Source organism: Drosophila tropicalis, unplaced genomic scaffold, assembly GCF_018151085.1.
Source record: "Drosophila tropicalis isolate 14030-0801.00 unplaced genomic scaffold, ASM1815108v1 contig_158, whole genome shotgun sequence".
NCBI lineage: Eukaryota > Metazoa > Arthropoda > Insecta > Diptera > Drosophilidae > Drosophila > Drosophila tropicalis.
In genome coordinates, this window is record NW_027172602.1 from 7674690 (window position 1) to 7693054 (window position 18365).

Sequence of the window (18365 nt, forward strand, 5' to 3'; positions counted from 1 at the left end):
AAAAAAACAATAATATATTTATGCTTAACAAAAACAAAAAAAAAAATTACTCAAATTAAAATGACCGTTGGTTTTTCTTAGATGTTTTATTTCCCCTTGGAATGGAGAACTTTAAATTCAAAAGGAATCATCTTTATTTTCAGTTTTTGGCTTAATTGATGGATATTTGTTTGTAGTTGCGGCACATCGAAAGTTGTTAGCTTATAGTATGAGAAATTTATATTATCTATACAAATGAAAGGAAAAAGTCAAATTTCAAATTCCAATTATAGTCTCAAATATCCTTTAGGCTTCTTACAAATAGATTAATAACAACTTTTTTGTGTTTATAATTTTAGTATATTTATTTGAATATTTTCTTTTTTAACTAAAATCTCGAAATTCTTAAAGTTAAAATTGTTGCTATTTTTTTTTTCATTTTTAAATAACGATAAAGTATTAATTTATTTAATACCAATTGGTTCGGTTTTGATTTCAACACTGAAAAAAAAAAAACAATTTTTTATTGTAAATTCTGTTTTACAATTAATTTTTCTTTCTTTACAATGAAAACGTTAAAAAAATTAAGAAAAAAATAATAATAAAAATAAAACAAACAATTATTTGCCGAAACATAGCAAGAATTTGACATTCTTGGAGAGTATAGGGGGATTGGGGGAGATAATATATAAATATATATATATGTGTGTGTATATGTTAAAAGAGACATTAGAAATTAACTTTGTCTATTCTTTTAGTTTTTTTTTTTTTTTTTTTTTTGGCCATCAAGATTGCATAAATAAAACAAAAATATTTAAGTCATAAACAAATAGAAATATATATATACAGGAGGTGGAGGGTGGGGTGGGTTCTGGGGGTATTTCTCTGACATACGATCAAGAGAGGGACAGAGAGTGAGTGAGTATGTGCGTGTGTGAGAGATAGAGAGAGAGAGAAAGTATCCAGAGTAGAGATTAAGTGAGGCGCCGAAGATGATGATTACGAAATGGCACACTCCATTTCACCATGCTTGGGCACACAGTCGAGAACATGGGCTACAGCACGCGACATGTAGGTCATGGTGCCATAGCTGCCGCTGGGAGCACTGCAAGAGAGCAATATAGAATGAATGAAATATGACCACAATCTAATGTTCATTTAACCCACCTATCGTATAGATGCTGACATATGTAGGCAGCTCCACCACAGAGCAGCATGCCAGATGCCGCCTGTTGCTGTTCCTTGCCGTCCTTGAGCTTGGCACAGCAAAGGGTGGCATCGCCTTGCACCTTTCGTTGATCCTCGAGGAATAGTTGGTTAGCCTTGTGCACCAAATGCTCCACATAGATAACATCACCCAAAGATGGCACCATATTGTGCTCAGTGACCAAGGTAAGAACCATTAGGGCCTCAACCACAAGTTGACGATACTCTGGCTGTGGTATTTGATTCAAGGCCGTTTCCACTTCCAAAGCAAACTTTAGTTCACCCGGCGTCATTTCCTGGGTAAGGCTCTGTTGCAAGACACGTCCCTCGATGGCCAGGCCCTGACATTTCTCCAAGACCGTCCACACGCGAGAGTAGAAATCTCTGGGCACTCGATTCAATGCACCATCCAGACGACGACGCCGCAGCCACTGACCTTGCCTATCATCAATGGTGGCTATGAGAGCATCCTCGCCCTCTGGATCACCCAGACCAATTTGGCTTTTCTTACTAACGCGACTGCTTTTGCAACTCACAATCGAAAGATTGCCACGAGCAACTGCCAATAAAAATGAAATTGTAATTAGAATCATGACAGAGACAATGATGATGATGATGGATGAGAATGCAATCCTCTACTTACCGCTGCTGACGGCAAACTCTTTGCCGCTGAGTATATGATAGAGCAGATTCTTCATCTCGAATGGCGAGAGATTAAGTAGATGTTCCGATGCTGCCTCACCGTTACAGTTTAGAGTGCGCGACAGCTCCTTGGCCATAACCTGAATGATGAGGCCAACACGCAGGCGCAACATTTCATGAAACAGCTGAGGCTCGGTGCGTATAAACATGGCCAGATAGACCATCAACTCTTGGGTCAACATAGCTGTACTCTCGTCATCGCCATAGGCCTGACAACGAAAGAGAAACAATATGACAATTATGAGATGACAGAAACAAGGAACTTCTTGTTGGTCTTACATCGTGTATCAACTGACGCAGCTCACCCTCGGGCAGCGGAGCGGTTATTGTGTGCTCATTGTTTGGCGGCATTCCCACAGTGACTTGCTTCTGGCGTACCAATAGATCGGTGACCGCTTTGGCCAAATCCTCGACACGTTTGCCCAACATGCCAGCTGTATGGCGGACCAAGCCCCATAGCTTCTGCTGGCAGGCCTTCTCATAGAGACCCTTGAGCAGATCCCGTACAGTGACGACACGTCCCTCCTCTAGCATGCCTTCAGATTGAGAAGAATCGTTGTTGTTATTCGAGCTTGTGTTGTTCTGGTTATTGGTGCTAGCGGTGGCAGAATTGGTGGCGGTGGCGGCGGCGGCGTTCACTTTGTTATTCTTCTCATTCTCATCGTTAGCTGTAGCTGTAGTGGGTGAGGAGGCGGCATCGATGATCACTTTGGGCATGGCAGCAGAAGCAGAAGATGTAGGCGACGTAGATGAGGATGATGAAGATGCAGCAGCAGCACCACCACCACCACACGTCCCACCACCAGCCAGTTCGAGCACAACTTCATCCACAAATGTTTGCTCGAGTTCTTTTTTGTGTTTGGTTTTTAGTTTTAGATTTTTTTTTGTTTTTTTAGTGGATTGGACAATTAGTTGGGATAATTGTTTAGAAGGGTTTGAAGGGAATGCGGATTTAGATAAGTTATTGTTGTTGTTGTTGTTGGTTATTAGTTGTTGAGGCAAGTTAAATGTGGCATCATGTGGGTTAATTAGCACGCGCCCAGCACAGAAGGATCATGCAAGGATGATGATGGTCACCATGTTTTCAAGTTCCATGTATTTGTGTGAGTGTGTTTATGTGTGTGTGTGTGTGTGGGTGACGAAAAATAAATAAAAGAAATCAAATTTGGATTGAAAAAAGAAAAGAATAACATTAATTAAAGCAGCTAAAAACACATTTAAATGAGATGATTAGATATAATTAATTCTAGAAAGACGACATTCAAAAAAATGTTTATCAATTTTTTAATAATTTGTATAAATAACAGTTTAAGAAGTCTCAGAGAGACGAGAGAGAGAGAGAGAGCGAGAATGTGAGACAAATAACTATGTAAAAAAAAAAAAAACTAGGGATAGATAGACTTTGTTAACAAAACAATTGTTAAGTAATTCGAGCGAAATGGGATTCATTGCCAATTCAAAGGGAAATATATGGTTATGATAATGCTGTGTGGAGGGGGGAGGCGGGGGGAATTGGATTGTTGTTTCGGGGGACACACACAGATCGAACAAACACCAACCGAGATGAATTCCAAAACAAAAAAACAGCCCAGAGCAGGCAACTTACCCACAGCAGCATTATTATTATCATTGTCGCCGCTCTTATGCTTAAAACCCAGGCCAGCTGATTGGACACAGACGAACGAACGAACACACGACGCATGACGATGAAGGAGAATAGACAAAATCACAGAAAATATAATACACAAAAGCAAAATAACCAAACAAGACACAAAATAGGGAGAGAGAGAGAGATGAACAACTAAAATTTAATGGCAACATTTAAATGTATGCATCCCTCGCTTCAACATTAATAACATTAACATTAATGTTAAAAAATAAAGTAATCAATGATAACAAAAATTGAAATCCAAAGTGAGAGTTTTTAATTTTCGTTATAATCCTTTACTTTGTTTATAAACATTATCTAAACATTGTCCAAAATGTTGTTTGTACCCTAGGCGTATACGTTATCATTAGGCTAACTAGACATTTGGCCTTCTACTTATGTATGTATGTACATCATTTTGAAACATTTAAAGTTTGGATTTAACTAATTTTTCGAAAGATTTTGAAATCCATTTTATTAAATTCAATCTAAAGTACTTGGCGGATTCTAATTTCCATATCTAAAAAGCGATTTTCCTAAAAGAGCTAGATCCACCATGAAATACTAGATCTGTGTTATTCCTTCCAAATGAACATTCAATTCGGTTTCAAAACTCTTCTTTCTACCTTCTTACTTGCCATATTTTGAAGTAATTTAATATCTGAGAATGCCTTTAAATAAAAATGTAATTGTATCCAGGGAAAGAGGAGTCTAAGGAGTCAGGACACCTCCCTACCTTCTCATTAACTCATTAATGCCTGGAAATTTATGATTTGCATACCCCAATTAAGTCTCTAAACTATATTTAATTCAACTTCTTGTAAGATGAATGTTTTCAACAAATTAAAATTGTTTCCCCATAACTTTATGTGATGTATAAGTTTTTGTGTATGTGTGTATGCGTGTGGGTGTGTTTGTGTATTAAGCTTATGTTGTTAAACTAAAAGAACTTTCGGTCGTTCTCAATAACAATCAAATCAAGTCTTCTTCAATTTAATTCATTAATAATTATTAATGAGAACTTTTCGTACCTGTATTAAAATCCAATCCTTGTGTATCGACCAAAAATTGCAGAATATCCCCTTGCTCCTCAAGATTCTCAGTTTCGCGTAGCATAGCGATTAGCTCTTCCACCTCTGTTTCCGCGAAATTTGTTTCCGCACGATGGCGTTGGATTAGAATTTTGGGCACAGTTACTAATTGTTTGTTGTGTTCAATGCAGAATAATAAATCCAAAATAAAGATAACAAAAATGAAAGAAAATTAAAATGAAAACAAAAACAAAAACCATCATAATACTCAAAGCAAAGTAAACTAAAGAAGGGAGACAAATAAACCCAAGTACTAACTCTCTTGTTGTCGCACAAATTCGCTGCGCCTGTCGACGGCCAAACGTCCATGATGCGGATCCACGGGATAGATATTCTCACGTATCAATTCGCCACCCAATTGTGGTGGCGAGCTGGGCCCCTCTTCTGGTGTGGTGGCAAACACACTGACATGATTCTGTTTATTCGCCTGCAGCCAAGGCGGAGGAACTATGGAGGATAAGCGACGTTCTGTCAGAGGAGAGGGACCCTCCATGCCCAGATTATCAGCTGCAAATGGAATTGATTACAAGACGTGCCGCCGGCTATGGCTATTCTACTTACAGTCAACATTAATGGAACGGGTCTTCTTGATGGCTCCTTTGCAGGACATACGACGTCGCAGCGTGCGCGGACGCAATTGGCCACCACGTAAATTCATTGTATTACGATTACTAAACGAACGCAATAGATGCTCATCTAGATAGGTTTGGACATCGGGATGCAAACGATCTGGATAGCCATCCTCAGTGCTGCCCAGAAAACTCAAGTCCGTAATGGCTGAGGTATTCAGAAAGTCCTTTAGATTGCCCAACATGACACGAGTTCCATTGATATAGCCAGATTTCAGTTTTCTCATCGTTTGTATCATGGCCAATGGTATACGATCTTGATCTAATTTACACACACGCACACACACATAGAAGAGAAATCGATTAAATTATTGTACAAAATGAATAAAACAATGAAATGGCGGACAGAGATGAATTTGTTTTGGGTTAATGTGGCGGCTCGACGACTCTTAAGAACTACGAGTTTTGCATTAGTCACAAATTAACAACAATAACCAAACATACGTTTAAATAATATAATCTTTTTCACTAGATATTCATATAAAAATAATAGCCATCACCATCACGATTTCATGGTCTTATATGATTAGTAAAAGAAAAGCTAAGAGTAATTAGATATATATTTTAAATATTAGACACACTGTGAGAGAAATTAGAAACAAATTATATATATAGCCATAAACCTATTGCCGAAAGAGAAGGAAGTGTATCAAGCATTAAACTGAAAGTCAATTGCATTCTCATATATATGAATATGTAATGATTATTCTAATCACAAAGTGCAAGTCAAAACAAAGGGAAAGACCTTCAAAAGGAATGAGATAATTTGAGATCCTTGACTGTGTGTATCGGTGGAACTAGTAAGGTTCAATGTTCTTATGGCGTTGTGTGTCTATGTAATCTTTTTAGAAACTTAATCGATCCTTAACAATTCTCCTATGACTACTAACTAAGCCAAGTGGGTTAGGTGGTGGGAGAAAGTCATGAGTAGAGGAAAGGGGGAAGTCAAATTTTTTTTTTCTATCAAAAACTTTCTCAAGTTGCTCACAAATCTGGCCGTCAGGAGTCAGGGCAGGATTAGGTTAACTTCTATTTCTATATTGCCTACTTATATGGGCTTCACTATATCCTTTCTGCATAATGTACTACAATTTCTACGTATGTATATATAGATCGGTAGGATAGATTAACATGCGGGCATAGATGTTCGATAGTTGCATAGAAAGAAGAAGCAAAGTGTGTAATAACAACAACTAATGGAGGGGGAACGGGCAAAGCACAAGAGTTGGGAGTCTGGCGGCAAGGACAAACAAGTGTCACACAATCATATATCATATCATAGCTTTAAGATATATATGTACATATAGTAATTCGCATGTGTTGTTGTTGTTGTTCTAAATGTTTTGGACTCAATGTGAGGAAAGTGACGGGGAATTGGGTTAGGGGGGCTTGTGTGTGGTCGTGGAAGGGGGATTTTTATGCAATTGATTTTTAATTTAGATCTTGATTTTTGATTGATTTTCTTATATGGTAGTTACCTAGCATATAATGCGTAGCCATTAATGTGATTGTCGGCCTGCCCAACATATGACGCCAATTGTTGGTCAAGAATGCTAAATTTGTTGTAAAATTGCTAGCAAGCAAATCGGGATCACGTGTTGTGTAGTATTCTTCATAGTCGATATGCTGTGTATTGTAGTTGATTGTAGTTGTAGTTGTTGTTGTTGTTGACGGAGGTGAACGGTAAGGTAGGTAGTAAACGAGGGGGGTAAAAATGAATAATTTGTTTTGTTGCTTCAATTCGAATTGGCTTTTTTTTTTTCTTTTGATATAATTTTTGCTTTATTTTATAGCCTTGCAGCGGGCCATCAATTTTTATATACGCAAAACTAACAAATCGGACCATATACATATGTACCTATGTATATCCTACAACATAAGATCCTTCAACGCATAATCGGACACTAGCACTTCTTGCCAAGTCTAAATGAGACAAGCATCTAACAAAAGGTTTGGAGTTTTTGTTAATTTTTTAGTTAAATAATGATTAAATTAGTGTATAACTCAATGCCAAATCAATTGCAAGGATATTGGCAATACCCAAGGGACTTTGTCTCTCTCAAATACCTCAACATGGACTCTCAGGAACTTTGGTCTCTCTCAATATATTTAACAGAAATGTCAACCCAAATTCAAGGAGTTGGTGATTCAAAAGGAAATGATTAGAAATAACTCAACAAAGTATCGACTAAAGAATGCCATTGATTCTGAAAGACTGTCAAAATTAAAACAGGATTCTTAAATATGTATTTGCCTTTAACAAAGTCTTATCGAAATAATATCATTAAGATTCTATAATTCCAATCAATTCAAGAAGAATTATTTGACTTTTATCTTGCTAATGTTGGAATCAACAAAAGATTTAGATTTAGGATTACTTTAAACACATTCACTCCATCTTTAAGGCCTTAAAACAGACTCCTTTAGGTCACTTTGATGCCTTTTGTCAGTTTTTAGATATATTTGAATATTATTTGTACAAAAGTGCTTCTTTTCTATTAATACGATTGTATCCATGAAGAAACTCTCAATTATTCGAGATATTCAGAAATAGAAGACACACCCCCTTCCCTTTTGAGAGTTTCTGAATATATTCGATGACTATTTCCTTAAAAGGTTTGTTGAAAAAAAAAACTGCAAGGATATAAGAAACTTCGAAATACCGAAGTTGGTTTACGGCTTCAAAGGAAAATGGGGGAAATTGGGATAAGCAAACCATAGAAAGTGGGGAGAGAAACTAAGTATATATATATGTATATACATATCTATATAAGTGATTGGATGGATAAAATATGTATGTATGGGAGAGTGCGCGTTTGTGTGTGTGTATGTGAGTGGGTGTATATATTTGGTGCTTCCATAACCAAAAAAATAAAATCATTTTATAATTGGGTAACTAAAAAAAACTGTAACTAACAACTAAAAGACGGTAAGAAACAATTCATAAATAGAAAATTAAATTGTAGTCGGTACTGTGTGTGTGTGTGTGTAGGTGTAAGTGTGTTTATATGTATAAATCAATTGAAAACAAACGCAAACCCTTGCATAAAACAATAGCAAAATTTACAATTAAAAAATTACAAAGAAAAAAAAGGAAAAGAAAGGATAACCACACACACTTAAATTAATAATAATATTAAAATGATAATACTAATGATTGTATATAAAAGTATTATACTCCGGTTATCAAATTGGACCGACCTAAATGGATGCGCTTCAGTACTAATGTCACCAACGGACGACCCAGCAGATCCCAAGCGGACTTGAGAAAATTTATTTCGCCTTTAAGGATGTCAATCATAAGTTCATTATCGGAGGCAATATAGAAGCGTGACAAGTCGACAAACTGATGCAAAACAATATATTTTTAAATATTTATACATATATATATGTGTATATGTATGTTTATATGCACACATATGTATAATAATAAAGCAATAAGAAAAAAAAAAAACAAACAAACCATAATTGATTATAATTAAAGTGAAGAAGAAATCATATATGTATACGGAAAAAATATATATATATATCTTTGTGTGTGGGGAGAAAATTGTTGATATTCAAATAAACATTAAACTTTCAGTATTTGATAGATTGTCACCAATTTAACAAATTTGAGTATCAAGAAATTAGTTTTGTACATGAATAGTAATATGATATAGTAGTATGTATACCTATCGATACATATACATATACATATATGTATATATATAGATATAAAGAGGTCAAAAGAGTGTGTAATCATTGAAGAAGAATTGGGGATAAGGGAGCAGGATAAAGAAAGGAATGGCAAACTTATAATGTTCATTAAAGTCACGATAAACTTACCTGCGGGGTAAAGGCAAATATACGATCTTTGAGCGAATACAATTTACTGGTACTTAAGATGCCCACATCCCGGGATTTGCGTCCGCTTAACCCCAACTTGCGATTCCTACCCAAATAGGTATACAAATGACTGAGCACTCGGGCTGGTTGTACCTCAATGGGAGCAACTTCAGCAATTGTCTGAACATGTAAATCATGTTCGGCTAATTTGTCACGAATCTCATTGTCCTCGGCTATAATGACAACCTGGACAACAACATCTGGTTTCTTTTGAGCACCCAGACGGCGATTCAGGGGATCCAATTCACCAACGGCCAAGAAGCCCTAGATAAATTAGAAAGAAATGTATAAATATTAAAAAGATTAACCAATAAGTTATTATTCATTTGTACTCACTTCTTGCAAAAGTCGGCCCAAAATGAAAAGGGATTGACCCCATAAAAAGGGACAACGGCCAACAACTTCTCTCGCTTGAGAGCCTGGTTTTTGGTATTCAAATCCCACCAGATCCTGCGGCACAGCATAACTCTCTGGGACAAGCAATATACCATCTTCAGATCGAACCATTATCTTTTCGAGACGATCAGCATACTCCTGAACTGAACGTTTATCGTTTTGGAAGGCATGGAAGAGGATTAGATAACAATAGAACAGTGGCCATTCGCACTCGATATTCTCAAACATTCGCAATTCCCAGCGTTCATAGTACAGGCGAGAGGGATCCTCTTTAGGGGTGCGATAGCCATCGCGTAGGAAACGTTTGCAGCCATATTTTCCCTGCAGACGGCAGAGAATGGCATCCTTGGTGTTGTGGATGAGCTGGGCATCGTCCACAGCAAATGCAGGGAAGCCAATTACACACAGGAGCCCTGAATCTAATTCCTTGCTGTTCGACTCACGGGGCAACATTGATTGAAGCACAGCCTGACATTTGTGGGCCTCATCTGCTAGCACATGGATAACACTGGCCGGACCGCCACGGGCTCCAAACAAATCCAATTCATTCATTGCCTCCAAAGCTGCCTTTGCCATGCCGATGGAGCTGGCATTCAGCTCAGGCTCACCTGTTGAAGGTGAAATACAAATTAGAATTCTCGTAATGCTGCATAGATTAGATATTAATGCTTACCATGATTTGTCTTATCACCACGCTCCCATATACCATAATCTGGTATAGAGTAAGCTGATTCTATATAGAATACCAAATTTTGTATGAATGAAACTTCATCTAATGAGAAAACAATTTGCAGTCCAGAAGCGGTCATCTGGGCAAGAATTAGTAAATACAAGGACACGGCATCGATCTGCAGATGGCCCCATTCTCTGTCCCCGACCACTGGCAAGCCATTTTTGCTTGAATACTTTGCATGCAGAGAATCGTACGGACTTTGGGTCATCTTGAATTTCTCAACTTTGTCCTTTTGGTTCATCATTGCCATCAGAAGGCCCCGCATCAGCTTGACACAGCTCTGCTCGAGCTCATAGCATTTGGCGCGATCTTCGTCCTGATCGGCAATCTTCTTATAGGCCATCGAAAGGCCCCAAACAGCCAAGATGCAATACACATTGTCTCGGATCCAGGCATGTGAATTAACATTCGAAGCTGGAAACAGGCCAGTTACCGGCTCCTGGTGCGCCAATATCAAGCGGTGCACAATTCGCTGATAGTAGTCCAGACGGACGCCAGAATTGCTACGGGAACGCATCTTGCTCCTTCTTTCGGTATCAAATGGAGGGAATTGTTATCTGGATCTGGATTCTCTGTAAAGATTTCAGATAATTCCTGCTCGGATCGCGATGTGCGTCTACTTACATAATCTGTTTGGCCTGCGGTCAAATGCAGCAGCAGCTGCAATTGTTGTTTTCGTTCTCGTTCACGTTCTTAGCCTCCACACCACTTGTTCTATCGCGATTGTCCTAGAACCAGCTGACTGACCTTGACGACGCTCACAAATGCTGCTCATGCTCCATAGAGAGCAGCTCGTCCTTAACTTGAGTTTCAATGTAAACTATATTTCACTGTTTTTTTCTTATTACAAATTAAAATATTTAAAAGCAAAGTCAACTCAATGTCATGCAGAAGGGATGTGGAATTAGGGATGGCAAGCCACACAGCAGAAACCAATCGATAACATATCGAGTAAAATAGTGGGAGTCTAATACAAATAGGGGGAAACTGAGAATTAATCGATAAGAATCTATGGTGCCATCGGTGGATTTTCCCATCACTACCATTTGTGAAAACTGTGAAAACTCATCGGGCTTGTTGTTGAACGATTAGCGCAAATTAAGGCGTATATACACACACAACAACTGTTTCAGAAGTTAAAGCAAACAAAAAAGGGAAAAAAGCTGAGCAATGCCCCGATATCGCGAATGGGACTTGGCTTGCAAAGTCTACGTGGGCAATTTGGGCTCCTCAGCCTCAAAATATGAGATTGAGAACGCATTCAGCAAATACGGACCCTTGCGCAATGTCTGGGTGGCCCGCAATCCTCCAGGCTTTGCATTTGTCGAATTTGAAGATAGACGCGATGCAGAGGACGCAACCCGAGGTCTAGATGGTACACGCTGCTGCGGCACCCGCATCCGGGTTGAAATGTCCTCGGGTCGATCCCGAGAAGGGCGCGGCAGTGGTGGTGGCGGCGGCGGTGGCGGAGGAGGAGGCGGTGGTGGCGGCGGCGGTGGACCAAGACGTGGTGCACGCAGTGGCAGCGGTGGCGGAGGAGGCGGTGGTGGGGCTCGTACTGGTGATGGAGGCGGACGCTATAGGTGAGTATTGCCAAAAAAGAAAAGAAAAAACAACAAAAAAAAAAAGTAAGAAAGAAAAAGACAAAAAATTCTGCTATACATACATATGTGAAAAATCAATTTGAGTATACATACAAAGCAAATGAAAAGAAGAGAGGAACAAAAAAAAAAAAAACAACCAGTATGGCATCTCCATGTCATGTATGTATCTACAGTGGCATACGCAAATTGTGTGCCACTGTTGAGATATTCAGCGCGCATTATTTATTATGAAATACAATAGTAGTAGGCTGTGTCTCTTTTATATATTAACATATCTAAATATTTTTGTTGTTTTTGTTTATTTTCTATTGAGTCTTCCGTTTGTTTGTTGTGTTTTAGTAAATACATACTTGCAAGAATGGAGCCAGTTTTAATGTGGTTTCACAATCATTTTGCAGGATAAAGTCTTCTTCTTCTACTACTACAACAAGCACAACAACAACAAGAACAACAACAGCTACTACTACTAGAACTTCTACTACTCCTCTTCCTTCAACAAGAACTACTACTACAATAAGAAAAACAACAACAACTTCACGTCTCACAACTACAGATCCTGCTCCTCCTATTACACCACCACCACCACCAACAACAACAAAAACAACACACATTTCACCTACAACAACACAATTCAAGTTGATGATAATTGCCGAATGCAACAAAATTGATAAATTCCGTTGACCCATGACGATTACCACAACAACAACAACAATAGCAACAACACCTACACTCTTCCCTTCTCTCTTTCTCTCTCATTAAAAATCAACAAGAACAACAACCACAAGGCCGCAAATTGCATCAACATCATCAGAAAAACCAACAACAACAAAAGCAACCAACAGCTCCTCCACCACAGCGACAACAACAACAACTAACCCTCTCACAACACTCCATATTTACACACCCACACTGGCATACACATTTAAGCAGTTCAAGCAGAGCTTAAAAAGAATAGCTTCCTCGTTTCTCCACTGCTTGAATAACCAATTTTTAAAATTGGGGAGAATGGTGCAGCAAACACATACACACACACACACAGCCATCATGAAATGATAAGACTGAATCAGACTGATATAGCCACTTAAATTGTTACAATTTGAGTAAGCGAATCAAAAAAGTTGTTTGAATTCGTTAATTAAACTAATTCTTGTGCTTGGTGGAGATTTGGATCTTTTCATTTCATGTTGCAGCTATATATGCATACACTCTCTAACACACACACACTCATACAGCTTCTCTCTTTCTTTGAATCAAAGGCAAAGCAACAAAAAGCGTCGCACCGCATCTTTTTCATCAACTTTAACTGCAAAAATTCAACTGCAACCGCAAACTTCATAACCTTCTCATCTATTTTGAAGCTTCTACTATTTTACATTTAACCAATCAATCAATCAATCAATCAACCAACCAACCAACCAACACAAAATCACCGACAACAAACAACAACAACAACAATTAGAACAACAGCAACAACAATTGCCAACACCGTTCGTGGTTCGTTCGTTCCAGCTAACTTCACCAAAGCAAATCAAGAAATGTGTGTAGTTAAGCAACGCTTCTGCAAATTTCGTCTTGAGATATTAGAAAAAAATTTGTCCCTCCAACAACCAACTCAACCAATCAGCCAATTAATCAGCTCAACCAAAAATCAATCAATCAACCAACCAACCCACCACCAACCAAAATCAACCTCATCAAATGTCATCTCTAGCCAGCCTACAAGCTACAACCAACAACAACAAGAACAACAACAACAACAACCAACCAACAGCTACTACAATTACTACTACTACTACTACTACTCCAACTCCAACAACAACACAAAGAAAGAAAGAAAAAGTATTTGATCATCAAATGTTAAAAACCGAATGGAATAGAAAAAGCTTTCCCATTTCCGTTCCTTGGGGTTTGCAACACACACACACATATATATATATATATATATATATATATATATATATACCAATCCACTACCTACCATCCTATCTCCCTTCCCCGATTGACTTAGTCAAGTAGTATTGTCTATTAATCTATATGTAGTTACAGTTATAGGGGCTAATAATAGTCGAAAACAATATTGTTTTACATCATGTTTTTTAGCTGATATGAGAAACCTATAATTTTGAACCAAAGATTAAACTTAGTTAAACTATTAATCTATGCGCAGTTACAGTTAAAGGTTTTAGTAATAGTTGAAAGCTTAGCTTTAGTAAACAAAATTGTTTTAAATCACACTAGAAGTGTTTTAAGTAAAAACCCATGATTTTGTGGTAAGAAAAAGTAAAAAAATGTGATTAAAATAAGTGATTTACTTCAGTTTCCAGACTATAAACAAGAAAGAAAGACTGACTAATTATATATTAGCATAATTAAAATAACTGTTTATATTTTTTTTTTGTTTTAACAATTAACATAAAACATTTAAAGATTTATGATCAACTATCACTAGACTGTAATTAAATAGAGAATAATGTTTGGGTTATCTAATGTTATTTGTTATCCCTAACTCCTCCCCTCCCCCATCCAATACTCCCGCTTACATACCTACATATGTGTTGTTGTGCATTTGCAAATGGTTTTGCTCCCTATCAAAATGCTTCATGATGATTATGCGAACGATGAGGAGATTTTAAGGAATCTTCTTAATGCACCAACACAGCGCATGGTCAGTTGTTTCCCAACTCCTTCGGGGTGTGTGTGTGTGTGTGTGTGTCTATGTATGCATGTGAGGGTTTGGGTGGGTTTAGGAGTGTGCGTGTTCTTCATCTGCTGCGCTCTTCAACCACAACAACCAATCCACAGCCTTATAGCTGCTGCTTCTTCTACTACAACATGCAACTACTGCAACTGCTGCAAAAAAAAAACTTCAACTTCAAAAAATAAGAAAGAAAGAAACCATCACCTCAGCCAATCTACCAACCAACACACACCACCACCACCAACCACCTACCAGAACCACCACCAACCACCACTTTAGTCACAAATCAATCAGTATTGAATCAACTGCCCAACTACAATAACAACAACTACTACAACAACAACAACTCAACTACAACAACAGTCTTCTTCTTAGTTCTGCTCTGCTCATCAGCCAATCAATCAATCAATCAATCAATCAACCAACCAACCAATCAGCCACACCAATCGACGCTTTCGTTAATGAAACAAAAAATAATATCAATAAGCCAGGCTTAAAAGCTTTGAATAGCTCCATCAGCTGCTTCAACGTGTTCAAGTTGTGTGTTGTTTGATCAAAAGAAAAGAAAACGAAAAAAAGTTAATTAATTAATTAAATAATTTATTTTATTTAATGTTTTTCTTTTGTGAAATTTTTTTTTTTTACATATTTTAGCAAGTCAAACAAAATCTCGTTAATTTGTATTTTATCTCTCTTTCTTTCTCTCTCTCTCCCTCTCTTTCTCTCTCTTTCTGTCTTTTGTCTTATTATATGTGTCCTTCTGTTTTTTTTAATGCAACTTCTAAAAACCAAAAAAAAAAAAACCGAAACACTATCAAATTCCCTGCTCCCCCTTGACCCATCTAATTACAGATCGCGCTCCCCGAGACGTTCACGGTCAAGAAGTCGCAGCTTTTCACGGGATCGTCGCAGCCGTTCGGACTCACGAGATCGCCATTAAGGAGAAAGGAAAACGGGCTATATATCTAACTATCTTCCTCTACCTCTCTCCCTCTTTCACAATCTTTCTCTCTCAATCTCTGTGTGTGTGTCTCTCAACTAAACTCAATCACAAAGAATCATCCCCACCCCAAACACAGCCAATCCAACAACCTTATATAAGAATATTAAAATATTTTTTTTTTTTTTTTTTGTTTGTTTTAAATTGTATATTTTGTTAGTCTATTATCTTCTTTCCTTCTATTTTGGATAAGCCCAACATCTCCCGCGTAATTCCTTATTATTCCAAAATCCTACCTTAATAATCCTCTGCTCTACTCTAATACAATTGAAGTATTTAGATTTTAAGTGCGTAGATTTTAAATGAAACACAAAACAAACAACATTATATAATGCAAGAGTGAGCGATGGTCAAAAGAAGACAAAAGAAAAACTAAAAAAAAAAAAAAGAAAAACAAGTGGCACATCTTCTCGTTTTGTGCTCTGATTATAATGATAATGTGGATTAATGCTATGGTAAATTCTCAACTCAAGTGAGAAGAAGAAGAATAAGATCCGTATATATATATATATACAACTGTAAAAAAGTGAATTAATCAGAAAGAAAAACAAAAATTTAACAATTTCTATATACATATTACGAGAATAAATCACGACGACAGAGTGATAAGCCAAGTGAGAATTAATAAAAGAAAAAAAATAAACCAACAGCGGATAACTTGAATTACAACAAAACGTTAATTTAACTAATTGTTTTTATTTGATACTGTGGGTTGGAGGGGGGTATAAGGTCTGGCAAAAGGTAAGACTTCAAATGAAATTCTAATTTATTTCATCTTGGCCTTTTTAACTCATAGAAACTATCGGGCTAAGACTATGTAAGCTAATTAGAGCCTCATTAAATTGAAATAGAAGAATGTTTTTTATGTTTTCAATATCAGAGGGTATTATAAGATGTTTGTAACGCACAGAAGAGAGACGTTTCCAAGCCCATTAAGTATATATATGTATATTCTTGAACAGCATGATAAGCTGAGTCTATATAGCCGCCTATCAGCCATCTTTTTTGTCTACTTTTTATACCCTTCCAAAAAGGGTATATTAATTTAGGTCAGATGTGTACAAAGCATAGAAAGAAGCATTCCCGACGAGAGATGGGTTCAAATTGCCATGTCCGTCCTTCTGTCTGGATCAGCGCCAACTCCTCTTAAACCGTAAGAGATTCAGCACAGTTTGTATATCTCTCATTCAGCCGGATCGGATCAGACTGTGCTAAATTTGATCAAGATCGAATGACTATATCTATAGGAATGATTGCGAACATTCGACTTTTTAGATAAAACGTTTTTCCACATTGACAAGTAACAAAAAACGTGGTCAAAGTAAGCCCAGGCGCTCAGGTTATTATCTGAGTGAGGTCGGGTATGAAAATCTATCGAATCGGACCACTATATCATATAGTTATATAAACGAAAAGTAGGTAAAGCAGTTGAAATCTACTAATGTGATAGTATTGGATATAAAATTTAAGATCTCAAAATTTCCATCTGATCGGATAAATAGAACACAAGTTACAGTCAAAATAAATCGGCTCTGTTCAAGCGCTGCCTGCTACTACTCCTACCAAAACACACACACAGACGCCACGCTACATAAACTCCAAGCACTAACCATAGAATACATAGATGCGTCAAACTCAAGTTTTTTTGATTACAAATGCTAGCCTGAGTCTGGAACCCCAGAGAACTTCGGCAAAAGCCGAACAGCGTAGAACCCCAGAGAGCGGTCGCAGCGAGAGCGAAAAACGTTCGCTCGCAGCAGTGTCGCTACGCATCGAAAATAATTCAGTCTGCCACAGATCGCAGAACGATGAGCGCATGTCTGTGTCGCTGTGCTCTCGTTTTGCATATGTATGCGTACACTCGTCGGTACATGCTCAGGCTTCGTAGTGTGTGTGTGTGACGTGAAGTTGTACAACATCGCATTTCAATAGCTCCCTCAACCAAAATTTTTGATTTTCGACAAAAAAGCGACAATGCGAATAGGTAATGCCTCTGTGAAAAGAATATCAGAAAGTATTGGCATCAGCTTCGTATGTGTCACGGTGGCTGTGCCGATAGAGTGCTCGCTTGGCGATCGGAATATCTCTGGTTCGAATCCCAACTCGGTTATCGTTAATGAAGGTTATTTTTTGTTTATTTTTATTTTTTTATTTATTTCTATTTTGTTTTTTTTTTTTTTTGTTTATATTTTTTTTATTTATTTTTATATAAATAAAAAAAATAGACAGAAAAAACCTTCATTAACGATAACCGAGTTGGGATTCGAACCAGAGATATTCCGAACGCCAAGCGAGCACTCTATCGGCACAGCCACCGTGACACATACGAAGCTGATGCCAATACTTTCTGATATTCTTTTCACAGAGGCATTACCTATTCGCATTGTCGCTTTTTTGTCGAAAATCAAAAATTTTGGTTGAGGGAGCTATTGAAATGCGATGTTGTACAACTTCACGTCACACACACACACTACGAAGCCTGAGCATGTACCGACGAGTGTACGCATACATATGCAAAACGAGAGCACAGCGACACAGACATGCGCTCATCGTTCTGCGATCTGTGGCAGACTGAATTATTTTCGATGCGTAGCGACAGTGCTGCGAGCGAACGTTTTTCGCTCTCGCTGCGACCGCTCTCTGGGGTTCTACGCTGTTCGGCTTTTGCCGAAGTTCTCTGGGGTTCCAGACTCAGGCTAGCATTTGTAATCAAAAAAACTTGAGTTTGACGCATCTATGTATTCTATGGTTAGTGGTATGAGTAAAACGTAGCAATATCCGGTTGAATCAA

At 37.7% G+C, this 18365-nt stretch overlaps 2 protein-coding genes across 12 annotated transcripts; one reads left to right on the top strand and one right to left on the bottom strand.

The window, feature by feature from the left end:
* Positions 1-316: 316 nt before the first annotated feature.
* On the bottom strand, positions 317-11164 carry LOC137587409 (probable phosphorylase b kinase regulatory subunit alpha). Of its 10 annotated transcripts, none has more exons than XM_068303818.1 (13): positions 10897-11164; positions 10213-10844; positions 9480-10147; positions 9084-9407; positions 6734-6881; positions 5188-5517; positions 4885-5133; positions 4567-4671; positions 3494-3550; positions 2167-2735; positions 1829-2096; positions 1147-1744; positions 317-1084 (listed from the first exon to the last, which is right to left on the bottom strand). In XM_068303818.1, exons 2-13 carry the CDS (start codon positions 10787-10789, stop codon positions 979-981), a joined length of 3999 nt encoding a protein of 1332 aa, XP_068159919.1. In that variant the 5' UTR covers positions 10790-10844; positions 10897-11164; the 3' UTR covers positions 317-978. The 10 variants fall into 10 exon arrangements, with proteins under 10 accessions (XP_068159919.1, XP_068159921.1, XP_068159920.1 ...); XM_068303820.1 differs by having other exon boundaries at positions 2167-2423; positions 4567-4731; XM_068303819.1 differs by having other exon boundaries at positions 2167-2561; positions 4567-4731.
* Positions 11165-11317: 153 nt separating this feature from the next.
* On the top strand, positions 11318-16254 carry Rbp1-like. Of its 2 annotated transcripts, none has more exons than XM_068302305.1 (2): positions 11318-11855; positions 15427-16254. In XM_068302305.1, the coding sequence occupies exons 1-2, from the start codon at positions 11443-11445 to the stop codon at positions 15512-15514; spliced, it is 501 nt and encodes a 166-aa protein (XP_068158406.1). In that variant the 5' UTR covers positions 11318-11442; the 3' UTR covers positions 15515-16254. The 2 variants fall into 2 exon arrangements, with proteins under 2 accessions (XP_068158406.1, XP_068158401.1); XM_068302300.1 differs by lacking the exon at positions 15427-16254 and adding an exon at positions 12275-14321.
* Positions 16255-18365: the final 2111 nt, after the last annotated feature.

Bases quoted from the DNA above. Each gene is read 5' to 3' on its own strand.
- LOC137587409 (XM_068303815.1), bottom strand. From the start codon at position 10,789: ATGCGTTCCCGTAGCAATTCTGGCGTCCGTCTGGACTACTATCAGCGA. The intron at 5,518-6,733 runs GTAACTACCATA...TGTGTAAATTAG, and splicing joins GGCTACGCATTATATGCTAG to ATCAAGATCGTATACCATTG. The intron at 4,732-4,884 runs GTTAGTACTTGG...ACAAACAATTAG, and splicing joins ATTTGTGCGACAACAAGAGA to TAACTGTGCCCAAAATTCTA.
- Rbp1-like (XM_068302300.1), top strand. From the start codon at position 11,443: ATGCCCCGATATCGCGAATGGGACTTGGCTTGCAAAGTCTACGTGGGC. The intron at 11,856-12,274 runs GTGAGTATTGCC...ATCATTTTGCAG, and splicing joins GATGGAGGCGGACGCTATAG to GATAAAGTCTTCTTCTTCTA.